We start from the raw sequence: 14,145 nt of genomic DNA on the forward strand, positions 1-14,145 counted from the left end.
TTCTCTGCCCATGAAGTGGCATTCAGAGCATCTTACAATAAAAGTTTGAAACGAACCCCACTAATCAGCGATATAAAGTGCTGATATTTTGTCTTCTGTTTCCCATACAGCTCTTTCTCTCTGCAGGAAAACACAAATTTGCTAAAGGGCCCGTGCAAAGAGGTCCCTCGTATTTAGGAAGGCGGCTGAAACCTCTTCTCCTCCCACCTAGGTTTTGCTTTTCCAAACCACCCCACCAGCACGGCTTCAGCCAATCCTCCGGTAAAGCACGGGTTCTGTCCCGGCTTCAGCGGGTTTTATCCCTCATTTTACCTCTGCCGGAGAAACAAGCTGCCTGCTGTTGCAGCCGGGCAAAGGGATTTGGGAAACTGCGCCAGCAAAATTTATTCTGCTTTGGCCAGTCCTACCCGAAACCCTGTGCTGCTTTCGTCCTCGGTAACGAGGAGAGGAACGATGCAAACGAAGGGATGATGGATGGTGGCTCCGAGAAGGCTTTCTGCCTCTCGCCGTACCACCGGGACACCCCCTCTCCTCTCCCCACTGAAGCCCACCCGCACCCTGGGGTCCTCCCCCCGAACCCTAAATGGCTAAAAATGCGAAATGCAACGTCGCAGCAAAATAAACGTCTGCTTTGGGCAAGTCTCCAGGGAACCTGCCTGTTTCCGAGAGCCCAGCTCTTTGTGAAGCAAAACGCATGGGAGAAGAAAAAGGCCCTCAACGCGCCATCCCAGAAAATCCTGCGTGCTAGCGCTGCTTCACCGGAGGTTTCAGCGTTCATATTTTTCGTTCTATTGACCTCTATTCTGAGAAAACTCCACAGGTCAGGAGAAACCATCCAACGACCCCCTCCTCTTCTCCAAGAGGCACGAATCGCTGTATTCATTTCGCAGCCGTGAAAACCAAGGTGGGGAGAGAGGGAATCGCTCCGTCCCCGGCCCCCGAAGGAGCAGGGCAGGCGGCCAAGCTCTGCCCACCCACGTCGCCTCGGGTAAGCGCCGGAGAACATTCCCTTCCCAAACAAACCCCACGAGGACGGGATCGCTCCTGCCTGCAGCCTGCCAACAACTCAAAATCCCGCCGGAGCTCCCGAGCCAAACCCACGTTAAGCTCGGAGCAGTTTCTCCCTTCCCCGATCCGAGCGCTCGCTCTTGTTTTCAGCGGGGAAGAACGCGCCGAAACCGAGCTCCAGATTTTAAGCAGTTCAAGGGCTTTTCCGTTTCAGCAGCGGCCACCGATTTACCACGTGTCACGATGTCGAAATCGTAAGGATGGGTAATTGAAAGGCGCGTTAAAGCTGCGGCTGCTTCTAATTAAAAGTTTCCAGGCATAAGTTTGGGCCAGCCTTTTCCCTCCACCACGTACCTTTGTAGCAGAGGTTGTTCTGGCAGCCTCCTCCGTAGCTCGGCGGGCATTCGGAGCAGGGGCGGCCGGTTTTATACGGGGCTTCTCCGATCCAGTTACCCCTGCAAGCACAGGCGCAATTTACACCCATCAGACACCCAAATACCCATCCAAGACTGGCCCTAAGGGAGTGGGGAAACAGGGGGTTCTGCTGTGCTCATCCTTGGACAAGGGGCTGTAAATGGGGAAAAGATGGTCTGTCCCCAACTCTTTCCACCCTTGTGCTGCCTGTGGTTCTCCAGCAATCGCTCGGCGGCTGCCTGCCTCCTGCCTCCATCTGCCTGACACTTGCCTTCACCTCTCTCGGTCATCAGAGCCACAAGTTTCCCACTATTTTCCACAAACCCCCCAGGCAGCTGTATGGGACAGGCTGGAGCACAGCTCTTACCATTTAAAAGCTGCTCCGTTTTCCGTATGAAACCATTTCCAAACAGAAAAAACAGCAGAAATACACGGACCCTCACGCCAGGTCATCTGGGAAGCAGAGCGGCGCTTTGCGCTCTCTCCTTGCTCAACCTGGCCATCCTCGAGTCCCCAGGTTTGCCTCTGAAGCTGCAAAAAACGTTGTCCCAGCCCAGAGCAACTAAGCAAAGACTAAACAACCAGCCTAGGCAAACCTCGTAAGAAAAACGTTCCTCCTCATTTCACCTCCAAGATGACATTTTTAGGGTTTGACTTAAATAAATGTCATGCACTATCGCTTTTGCATTAAACTTCTGTATAAATACTGCAATCTTACGTAAACAGAAGCAGATCAATGGATTACTGCGTTTTCCACAAGAAACTACCCAGAAACAAAAGCCCTTTTTGGCACTCCATACTGCAAACTTTCAGGGCTCGAAGGAGCCGGAGTTCAGCCCGTGGCTACGAACCCTTGGGTTATTGCTCTTTCAGCTGTCTCCACCTATAAGGCTAGATGAGGACAATGCGCACTGATGCCAGAGAGAAAAGATTAAGCAGAAACTGCCGAAATAGAGTATTTTTCCATCCAGCAGCCCTGAATGGATGACGTGCACATAGCCCAGCCTGCTGTGGGAGCTCCATGGGCGATGGTGTGATCCCTTAACAAGGAGCAGGTTATTAAATCCCACCAAAGTGCGGCGTGCTCGGTATCTAACGTGGGGAGAGGGGCTTCGACAACCCACCCATAGAGCTCTGCCTGGATCATGCCGTCAGCTGCCAGCTCTATGCCCGCACACCTTTTTTTTTCTCTGCATTATTCTGCCCTATGATCTTCAGAAGTCAGATGCTCTCCAAGCCACTCTATTTGTATATAGTGATTTCCCTATTCCATTTTGGTTTTCAGTTTTAAATTGCCAAGGACTTGGAGTGGGAATGTTTATCCTATTAGCCATTAAAGCAGAAAATATTAATTGCCATTGCCAGGGAGGAAACTTCTCCTGGGTGTAGTAGTCGAGAAAGGTGATTTTCATTTTGAAAATTAATCAAACCATCGAGCTAGCTAAATCTTGACTGATGCAGTTATTTCACTTTACTTTTTTTTTTTTTTTCTTTTTTTTTTTTAAGCCACGGGGAGCTCACCGGGTCTGAGACTTATCTCTCTGCGGCTCCTTGCAGCGGGCCCCAGCTCGCTTCGCTCCCACCACCGACTGCCGCGGGGCTGGCTTTGCACGAAGCAGCCGTGCGTTTCAACCAGCACATTTCCGAGGGGAACGGGACCGAAAAAAACGCCTGACGATACGGCAGCCTACCTGGCTGGCTACGACGGCTGCTGCTGGAGCAGCTCTGAGCAGCATTAATCACCACCCCATCTTCTCCTCCCCACCCTCCGAGCAGCAAAACGAGCGAGCGAGCCTCGCTCAGCTCACGCCAGCTCCGTCCTGGCCATCTCCTCCTCCTCCTTCCCATGGCAGGAACATCAAAGCTCTTGCCTGGCCCCGGCCCCTCATTCCGTTTTCCAGGCAACGCTCAGAAGTCTCGAACCGGCTCTGCGCTGCCGTCGAAAGAGAAAATTTAAAGCCACAACCACCAGTCTAGACTGAAATCTCTTCCCCAGATCCTGGGCTAGTTAAGCAAGCTGCCAGTTTCAGGAAAAGCTGGAGAGAGCCCAAGCTCATCCGCCTTACTTCGGCGAGTAGTTGCAGACCAGGTAGACGGCATTCTCCCAGATTTCGCCCCAGACGTTCATCTGCTTGCAGACGTTCACGGCACAGCCAATCTTGTTCGTCGTGGCCCAGACTATCTGCGAGCGCAACGCGGTTATTAAAAACGAGCAAACTAGCCCTCTGCGGGCACGCGTTGCGGTGCGGGACGAAGAGGGTAGAGGTACAAAAGCCCTTCGTCTCCTTTACCTGGGTGTAATGCGTGCACATCGAGCCGGTGCATTTTTCGGGGCACCACGGGTTGCACTCGTGGGGATACGGGTAGGTGTAATCTTTAACTTCGTCATACCAAGCCTGGACGTGGAAAGCTGGAGACCGATACCTGAAGGAACAAAGACAGTTTAAATCACAGAGTTCTGGTAGAAGTTTTCAAACAATACCCATAGCCTCCTGCCGTGTTGGAAGCTCATATTTTTTCACTACAAGTTTTGCTAATTTTTAAATAAAAGTTTCTTAAGGCAAGTTCCATTCATTAAGAAGGTGTTGCTTAAAAGAACCCAGTAACATGGTCTAGCGAACAGAAAAAAAAAAATCTCATTGAAAGTGTTAAAGATGATTTTCTCCCTAAGATTCACAGCCCGGTCTGACTTTCTGTATTATTTATAGGTTTGACATGCCCTTCAAGTGCCGCTGACCTGAAATGTCCTCCTGACTTTTCCACACAACTACAAAAAACTTCTAGTTTGGCGGAAAGTTGTATTTTGAAAGTAAACAGAAGTTAAGGTTTGCCAAACATCTCAAACCAAAAGCCATCGTGTACCTATTTCACCACCAGGCAATTTGCTAAATCTGGAAGGACGCTAGCAGTTAATACTGTAAGACCTTTGAAAGCGAGTGGGCTTTTTCACACTCACATCACGCCCAGAGTTAGTGCAGAACAGTTGGTGCACTACACACGTACACATTTTTTTTTTTTGCAGGAATTTCCCTCTGCACCAAGCCCCCACGTATGCCGCGTGTACTTTGTGCAAGCCATGCACCAGATATTGCAGTCTGCGGCATTGCTGATGCTACTTGCACCATTTAGGAGAACACAAACGGTGTTAAAACTACCTATAGAAACTCATAGGCATTTTGCTTGCTACGTACACAGTGAGCAAACAGAGCAACCTGCAAATTTTGTATCAGAGCAGCACTTCAAACCCACTGCTTTTTATTGCTTTCAACAGCTCACATGAAGCAGGCGGCCAGAAATATAAATGATATCATTACCAACTGGAGTTTGGTCTTTCAGCCAACTCTTCATTAAAAATCATTCATTAGAAGTATTTTAAAAACATTAATGTCATGATGTCATTAAGTGAATACTTTCCGAATCCTATTTTACAGGAGAGGAAATTGAGGCAATCAAGTTATGGCCCGTTCCTGAAAAAACTGAGATAAATCTGATTTCTTTTTCCTCTCGGTGACTGCAAAGGGAGCAAGATTGGATCCACCTCCATCAGTAAGCCATGGCCATCTTGAACGCTTGTAGGAGAGCCAAGAACAGCACGATCTTTTGACTTTGTTTCCAATGGATTAACCACTCTACTTTCCAATCGTTATTTAATTCTGCCAATAAAAATGGGCCCGATTTTTATATCGGGCTAATTTCACACTAGCAAATTTCCATTGCTTTCAACCAAGCTCTACCCGATTTACACAAACATAACTGCACTTCCACCCATTAGGGCTCCAGAGCACGTACAAAATGTTTGCTGTACAAAGCAGGTTTAACCTATAACAGGCTTAATGATAGAGGCTTAACAATAAACAAATTTCACCATGAGATGGAGAGGCAAATCCAGTTAGAAGCCCTTCCTAACTGGGACAACAACAACTCTAGGTTAAAAACTTCCCCAGGAAGTTGAAAAAAAAAAAAAATAAATCTGCATTTCCAGTAAAGTGAAATAGGATCTGGATAAATATTTATGGGAAATACAGCAAGAGATAATTAAGTTCTGAACTAGCAGCGGAGTCCAGACATTGTTCCTGAGAAACTTGAGCTTTCAGCCGGTTCTCAGCATGGTGTCAGAACCCCCCCTGAAACAGCAGATTTAGGAGCAGGGCTTAGAACTTCTGTAGCTGTTCTCTTTAAGGAGTAAGAGTGATCTTAAGCACATTACAGCTGCGTTACCCAGAGATACAGATAAATGGAGTAACCCACATCAATGCTGGTTTGCTGGGAACAGTCAGCCGAAGGTGGCTGCAGATGTTATCGCTATAACCATTTCACCGAAGCAACAGCAATTAGTGATCCTCGGCTTTTCTCCCATCTCCCCAGCTCTCTACTAAGCATCAACAAGGCACACCTTTCCAACTGGTTCTAAAGGAGGCTCCATAAATTGCTTTTTGCAATGAGCTTGGAGCACCTCAACTCTTACCTGCCCCAGTGAACCGCCAAGTTCTGTCCAATTGACCTGATGAGGGCACTAGGTCCATGGTCCCAGATGCACTGCTGAGCCCAAGCGTGGGCTGATCTTTCCAGCTCGTCATCCCAGGTCTTCAGGTTGCGGGGAAAGAAAAGAACAGGTCCATTCATCATCTCAAGCTTATTAGATCAAGAGACTCAACCAACAGCAGTTAGTGGGGAAAGACTAAAGGACAGCTCACCCCTGGCGTCTGGCCTGTCTTTGTGAAGCCAGCATGTCTCAGTGATGTGCCCTAACCTAAAAGCAAGTTTGTCAGGACGTCCCCTGCCATGGAAATGCAGGGCACTAAAGGGTCTATTATTTTTCCTGCTTGATGCCATGCTTCTTAGGAGATGCTTGGCATAGGTCAGCAGAAAACACACCTGGGAAGACCTTGAGAACCCCTCTAAGACTACCCACCCTAAACCACAAGATATTCTTCACAGATGTTTTTCTAATCTGTTAAAAAAAAAAAACAAAACCCAAACCATCGAGGATGGAGATCCTAGCACTTCCTCATGACACCCATTTCCGAGATCTGCAAGAATTCTAACATGCATGAACTCTGATGTAGTTCAGCACGATTTTCCATCCACTGTCTTTACTATCAGGACATTTCCAGGCTTTCCCATGAAGGGGAACTCCAACAGTGGATGTGCTCCTGCCCTCCGCTACCGACACAGCTGGAGATTTTTGGCCTAACCTCTTAATCAAAGGGTGCGGGTCTGAGTCTCCCAGTCCCATCTCCCCTCCTCCTTCCAGAACAACTGCCGAGTCCACCGACGGACCCAGTCAAATTTAACAGAGTTGGCAAAGTCCCAGAGCTGTTAAGCTAATACCACTCTCACTGAAAGAGGCATCGCGTTAGAAGTGACAAATCCCATTTATGTTCCCACTGAGGGAAGGACATTGGTGTGACATCAGTCCTCATTGAATATCACCCAGCTGTAAGCCAAACGAGAGCTCAAACTCGATACAAAGGCAAATCGGAAAGCAAGCTTCACTGGCTCCACTGCCCAGGAGTGTATTTGTTTTAAAGGCCAGACTTGCCGGACCCAGTAGACAGTACCCTGAATTCATTGTGTAATTACTGACAGCTGGTCTATTCAGAACAGTCCTTAGAGGATAATTTGTTGGGATTAAAATATTACCGCACATTCCTACAAATAAAACCAAAGAGAAGAGAGGTCTTGTAATGTGTCTCCAGCCCACTCACGTGCCAGCGCAAGATTATGTCCTCTTTGGACATTTACCATCACAATCAGCTGGTCTTTCCAAGTCCTGTCATCTCCACGAGAAGAGGAACTTCTGATCTCAAACATATCAAAGGACCTGTCAGAGCCCGTTTGGAGGACTGGAGGGCATTTAGGCTCTCAAACACACTCAGAAAACAACAAGTGCTCATTCCGAGTAAGTATCTGAAGACAGTCTCGGGCAGTTATAACTGGGATGGGGAGGGACCGCATGTCCCTGGCTAAGACGACAGGAAAACGCAGTGTCTCCTGGAACTTGGTGTGTCTACACTATCTTTGTAAGGCAAACATGAGCTCATCTAACTGAGCTAACAGCCCAGACCTCTGAGAACAGCTTATCATTAAGCATGCTCAGCAACCCAAATTCCAACAACATCCCAGAGCTGCTCTGAGCTCATCAGCCTGGCTTTGAACTGACCGGTGGCCAAGAAAATTCATGTCAGTCTGCAAAACCCTGTGCAGACAAAGCTCTGACAGAGGGAATAAAACCATTTTCCGTCTCAGCCCTCCAACTCCTTGAAGGTGCATGGGATCTGACCCACCACACACACATTTCCAAACCTCTGTTCGAGCAGACTATTGCAATTGTGCCTAGACACACAGCTTTTTGTGGTCTCCCACTTTCTGCACTAGGCAATGACCAGCCACAATCCACCTTCCCGTCCAACACATAAGCCACAGAAACTCTCCCAAGACATTAGCGCTTCAGACTTTCTAGCAGAGCGTTATTCCCTGCAGCCTCAAACGCAGAGATGTTCCAAATCTCCTAATTTAATGCAGAGACGTTATGAGCAATAGGCCATTAAATGGAAATTGATGTGAACATATGCATTACATCTTCCTTTGATGCCTACGGATAAAATAAATTAACTCGGACAAAAGATACTCAACATGCAATTGGGAGCGAGCTACGTCTTTGCATGGCTTTGTGCTTGATGAGTAGAGAAGCTCATTTCTGCAGGCGTCAGATTACAAAGCCACCCCATTTAAATTAGAGCAGTTATTTGCCTCTTGCTTCTCAGACGTGAATGCGGTCAGGAGGCTGGAATTATTTCAGAGCAATAAACATATTAAAAAAAAAAAAAAAAAAAGATTTCAGACTTTCCCAGCTACGCTTGCAAGAGTTCTTTATGCCAATATTCAAAGCAGTATCTAGGAAGACTACTGAAGCCAGAGGGGCAGTGTACGCCTATGCTCAAGCAGAGATAGAGAAACCTTCAGGAATGTGTGATTCCAAGTGATTTAGCACATGGACTCTCTTTTTTTGCTCCTGCAAATTTGTAATGGCCTTTCAAAGTACAGTATTCACCGTCTATATAAAATACATGCATGGCACACGCACACTATACGACAATTTGTAGGTTCAGATTTAATAAGAATATATCCCACAAGGAGTCTACTTACTCAGCCTAACTAGTCTGTAAATCTAACCCCAGACACCTGAATTGTAGTGATCGGGTTACTCGCACATTTTTCTCCCCGGCTTAGACTTTTTGCAATACTGGCAATTTGCTTTGAAAAGTGGCATGGGAGTCCAGGACTGACATGTGCTGGCAGAAGCTTGGATATGCTTTGCTAACCCACCCAGAAATACTATCCCATCCCGACAAGGAAAGTCACCACCCTACGGTTTAGAGGAAGGATGCATACCTTATACATGAAAACAAACTATTTTCCTTCCAGCAATCTGTACTGAGAACAATTTTGTTCTATCCAGCTGTCTTTGAGGCCTCCGCAAGAGGAAAGATTTCTGCCTTTCATCACTGCTGAAAGCCATCTGACTAAGCCATCTTAAAAGGTCACGATGTCTTAAGAACTATTATGTCCTTTTTACTCTGGGTTTATTAACAGGGAGTTTGTTTTGCTCTTGGAGCCCATCCACTGCCGTGACTGCTGTTATAAAGTCCAAACCCACAGTGGAAGTGTCAATCGTAAAGCTGTTCGAGGGGTTGAGGTAATTCTGTATTTGACCAGCTTCGTCAGGAAAATGCACGCTGCTCGCTCGTTTTCCATTAACGCTGAATACCTGTGCTAGCTTTCAATTAATTATGCAAACCCAGCAGCAAAACTGTTTCTTTCTTCATTTCTTCACTCTTATCCTGTATGTATATAATTCTTTTGATCTCCAGATAAGTCATGGGACTCACTGCATTATTGTTTTCTTATTAACAGCCTCCACCAACTAAAGTTCATCCTGTAGCAGGTAAATATGTCCCTTGCCTGGAATATATTAGCTCCCCTTGCCACTTTAGATTACTTAAACATGTCAGATATGGAGCTGGGAAAAAGGACTTTCGCAAGGCAGCGTTTGGAGGTCGATGGGCAAGAACAAGTTCTACCTACTTATCCACAAATCAGCACTGCACGTCGCCTGTGACACTCCACACCGGCACCAAAGGAAAAGAGAAAAGTTTATCTAGGGCACTAAAGACAGGCCATCCTCTTAAACGAGTCCAAATGAGAAATGTCCTATGCAGAACAAAGGATTAAAGTGAAGTTCACGTTCAGAATACACACAGCATTTCCAAGCAAGATTGGGTAAACACGAATACATGAAAGACTGATTATAGCCTTTCCAAGTAGCACCATCTTATACTCAGCTTCTTTCTTCACAGCATATAAGGCCCTTTCATTTACCCTCAATCGCCCATAAAAACCACTAGAAAAGCACACCGAGCAAAGGCAAATATAAAAGTGTAACCTTGCTGCAAGCATAAACAGCAGTCGGCCAGTGGACAGCCCGCAACGGCAGCCCTCTCAGATCCTCAAAGCCAACAAAAACACATTTGGCTTTCTCATGCTTTGTGTTTACTTTCTGGAAATTAATCAAGTCACCTCTTCTCTGGCAGTACCTTGCCTGCAGGATAACGCGAGAGCTCGCTGAGAAAGAGAGTTACAAAGCACCGGTCCTTAGAAAGGCGTGCGATTTCTGCCAAAAGTGGGATGAAAGACCAGGGGTGTGAACGCTCATGGGGACCAACTGATGGACAGTTGTCCTTCCTCACTGTCCTCCGCCCTCCCTTCTCTTTTCCTTTTCCCTACAGTCACAAAAGGCAGGATTTTCCATTTGCAGCACTCATTTCAGCACAGCTGGCAAACAATTTTATATTATATTTAGTGTACTTTTCTTTTACCCTTTTAAACGTGGTCTTAACAAATCATTAATCATTTAAATCCGTCAGCAGGAGCACACAGTTGAAGTCAGACTAGTTTCAGTCATAACTATATTTGCACATTGGGAAAAGGCACACACACACAAAAATTATTTGCCTACATCATTTTCTGGCCCCGCAATATTTTGATGGCATGTCAAAAATAGCTCAAAGTAGGGTCTCTGGCATCAGGTGAAAAAAACCTATTCATCTGAATTGTTGATGGTAAAGGCATATTTCATACTTATACTTTTAAATTCTCCCTCTGAAGTGGAAGAATACATTGACCAAACTTTTATTTTGGTTTCTTGAACTACAAAAAGCCAGTAGCACTGACCCATCCACCCATGAACTCCCAAAGTCTTTCCAGCTATTTCCAGTGATTGAAATTCTTTGCAGATTAAGCAACATTCCTCAAACCCTGTTTCTCTAAGGTCCTGAGCAGATTCCCAGCAGCACCACAGATGCTTGGCTCGCATCAATAATCTCTGGTGATCAGCGTATGACAAAAGGGCAGACGCTACCTCCGGCGTTGGGTGGTAGCTGATGGCAACCCAAAGACCACCAGAAGTTTGTCTGAGCAGACTGCGGTGTCCCAAAACACCCATCACAACGGTCTGAAAGCTTTCACAGGGAGAACGTGGGTTAAACACTAGGGAAAATTTGATGCTTTTATGACATTAAGGTAATGGAAGAACCTGCTGAGGCAGGCTGTGGAATTACCATCACTGGAGATGCATCCAGGGCTGGGCCAGACGCTAGTTTATGAATAATGGAACCAGTCCTGAAACTATGCAGCGGATGGACTCGATGACCCATTAGTGGCCCTTTCCAACCAAAACAGTCCAATGATCTAACGCATCTTTCACTCTGGAATGAAACTGCTCCAGGAAACCTCTTGAGAAAAACTTACTTTAGAGGAAATTGGCTACACCTCTTCCACCGTAAAGAAGATTAAAATAAAGTTAAAAAAAAAAAAGCAATAATAAAGTTAGCTATCAGGAGCTAGACTCACCATGTATTCCATATTAGAGGCCGCTGGGTACACTTGACCTCTCAATTTATTGTGGAGCATCAATATCTCCTGTCTGTCCGAGAATAAAATGGCTCTCTTGGATCTGGAGTGAGTTTCCCCATCCTGGTATTTACTCAGAATGCTTTCCAGGTGACTCGAGTTGTGCAAGATAAAGCATTCGGCTGCCTTTGTCAGGAGCAGTACACATCCAAGAGGAAGGATCCAAGGCAGGGCAGGATTCATGCCTCCTCCTCTACAGCCAGCAGATGTGGAGACGAAGACGACGGTAGGTTTTCTCTCAGGGACTCCCGTGGCTCACTGTGGCTCTGGATTTTGGGGAGAAACAGGCAGTCAGAGCAGTGCCAGAAAAGCTCTCAGTGCATACGTCCCCCAGCGATGAAGCCACACAAGCCAGATTTTTTGCTCGGAAAAGAGCGGTGCCTACAGTCTCAGCAATTACCGTTCACCCCAATGACGGGAAGACCTGAACACCACCGTAAGTGACGGGAACTCAGTTTATTACACCAGGGAACTCCACCGACATCACATTGGGAGCGAACATTACCCAGGCACGGCGGTGGATGCCTTCTCCACCAAAGATGCCAGGGGTGCAGGAGTCCCCCAGCAACGCCCAGCAGCTCTGAATAATCCCAGCTCCATCCCTTCACGGGCAGGGAGACATTTGAAGCTATTCGCCCAAAGAGCAGCTGTTAAAGTGAACAGATATGAATAAAAGGGAAAGTAAAATTCCCAGCAAGCCAGATCGCAGAGGTCAGACATCAGCAAGAGCTATTTCGGAGGCCCCCGCTCTGCCAATAGACTCCAGCAGAGCAGCTGCCAGACTCTGTGAAAGCGGCTGTTTATGTGAAATGTCACCGTAACGTCGAACAACCGAAATCCCTGCTGGCGAATGACGCACCGGGGTGTTCTTGCTGACGCATCGCTTTACGGCGGGCGGGAGCAGGGCCAGCGATATAAATTAGGATAGATTAGGAGAGGAGCCGGAGCACCCGACCTCCCCCGGTCAGAAGATTAGGTGTTCCCATGCACACTCGGTAGCTGTCAGCACCAAGGGCACGGAAAGATGGTCTTGATTTGGCCATCGCCGGGTTTGAACGGCTTCATTTAATCCCCATCCCCTCCCTTGCTCCATGGTGCTCCCATTCCACCTGCCATTTCCAACCTCCTCCTCCCTTCCTCTCCCCGCCGCCCCGACTTCTCCATCTAACGAGCCTTGTGCATCTTGGCTGGGTTTATTTAGATCATGAGCTATTTGGGGAAGGAAATACGTGCCGCTGCATGGCTCTGCAGCACCTAGTGCTCTTTAGGTGGGATCTCAGAGCCACAAGAGCAGAATCAATCCATTGGGGCAACAAGGATTCGTACAGAAGGTGCAAGCACAGCATCTCTCTCCTCAGGGCTAAATTTTGGAAGAAGGCTTCCCCATCCCCGTCTTCAACACTAGGTGAGGATCTGGTTTTGACAGCACTGTTACAAGACACGCTGAAAGCATTCCTACGCGGCATCAGAAAACAAACCCCAGATTAGCAGGAATTATTCGAGAAGTTTCAGCCCAGTGACACGGGATTTGGACACGCTGAGACTGGACGAGTTGGAAACCATCCAAGGCAGGGAAGTGCCTTCCAGCTCCCAGCTGGAAAAGCTACGTTTGAGCACAAAGTCCCAAACCCTCTGCTCCCCAGACCCAGCACAACAGTATCCGTGGAGGACGGTGGCAAGCACAAGGTGCTTTGCACAGGTGGGGACCCCCAAAAAACCTCAGAGGCCATTGAGAACCCCTGAAAACTTGTTGGCTGTCTAGGCAAAAGAGACAACGTCCCTGTTTGAGGCTTCTTGCTTGTACTGTGTTAAGGCAGATGAAAACCAGCTGCCCTCAGTCTCTCTCCAGGCAGAGCATTAAGCCTTTGCCTCTGTAGAACAATGCGGGAATGTAATTTGCTCAGGTTCGGTAATGGCTTCTCATTATTTCCTGCTCTGCAGAGCAAGTCAAACACACACGCCTTGTCCCCAGCTCCGGGCACACCTGAAAGACAGGACGTTCGGTGGCGTCGGGACAAATATTGCTTTAACCTCATCCTCTCCTCAGCCCTGTTTGTTGGCATTTGCTTCCCCCCAAGCAGGAGCCCAACTTTCTAACCCGGCTACAGAGGGGGGGTAGGGGAAGCAAAAACGAGCTGTTGCTTTTGTAGACTGTCTGACCCAAATTCAGGGAACAATTCCTACTTTGAGGCACTTCCCCAAGAGTTTAAAAATAGATGCTCTGCCACAGCCATTTACAATGCGGCCATTTAGCACAAGCAATTTTAACTGCAGCCTGCCCTGTAGGTAGAGCAGGCAGGAACAGACAGCTAATATATGCTGCCGTTGTACCCCTTCATTTGGCCGGGTGCCCTTTGCTAAATAGGAGCCCGTATCCACCACCCATTTAAGGCAAACACTGAACTTACAGAAGGGGCAGCTTGAAAAAAATCAGCCGTAACATCTGAAAGCCCAGAAGAGCTGCCCCACTCACGGCTACGCAATGAAGCCAACGCGTCTGGTTTCGTGATCCAGCCAAAACTTTGCAACAGATGGTGCTTTATTCCTCGGGATGTTCTTCCCTGTATCCCATTTGCAAGCGAGGGGATACTAGTACCTCTCTAAAATTAGGTCGCTTTGGCACTATCTTCTTTTTCACTTGGGGCGTGCAGGTCCCTGCCTCTGCTTTGGCTCGAAATGGGGAGCGCTGAGCATCCAAAGGAAGGATGAAGCCATCAGAGAGGGATGGGGAGCAAAGAGCTCCCCGGCCAG

At 47.5% G+C, this 14,145-nt stretch overlaps 1 protein-coding gene across 4 annotated transcripts in view; it reads right to left on the minus strand.

Annotated features, from left to right (window-relative positions):
• CRISPLD2 (cysteine rich secretory protein LCCL domain containing 2) overlaps nt 1-14,145 on the minus strand; it is a 31,631-nt gene that overhangs the window by 15,028 nt on the left and 2,458 nt on the right. For 3 of the 4 annotated variants that reach the window (XM_009924279.2, XM_009924278.2, XM_069793350.1), the window contains 5 exons: nt 11,335-11,660; nt 5,888-6,006; nt 3,714-3,846; nt 3,489-3,604; nt 1,363-1,463 (listed from right to left, as the gene is read on the minus strand). In XM_009924279.2, the coding sequence (XP_009922581.1) occupies nt 1,363-1,463; nt 3,489-3,604; nt 3,714-3,846; nt 5,888-6,006; nt 11,335-11,577 (712 nt within the window). In that variant the 5' untranslated portion in view covers nt 11,578-11,660. Of the gene's footprint in view, nt 1-1,362; nt 1,464-3,488; nt 3,605-3,713; nt 3,847-5,887; nt 6,007-11,334; nt 11,661-11,899; nt 12,029-14,145 lie in introns of those variants that run through there. The other variant, XM_069793349.1, reaches the window with a different exon arrangement.

Source organism: Haliaeetus albicilla, chromosome 10, assembly GCF_947461875.1.
Source record: "Haliaeetus albicilla chromosome 10, bHalAlb1.1, whole genome shotgun sequence".
In the NCBI taxonomy this organism is placed as follows: Eukaryota; Metazoa; Chordata; class Aves; order Accipitriformes; family Accipitridae; genus Haliaeetus; species Haliaeetus albicilla.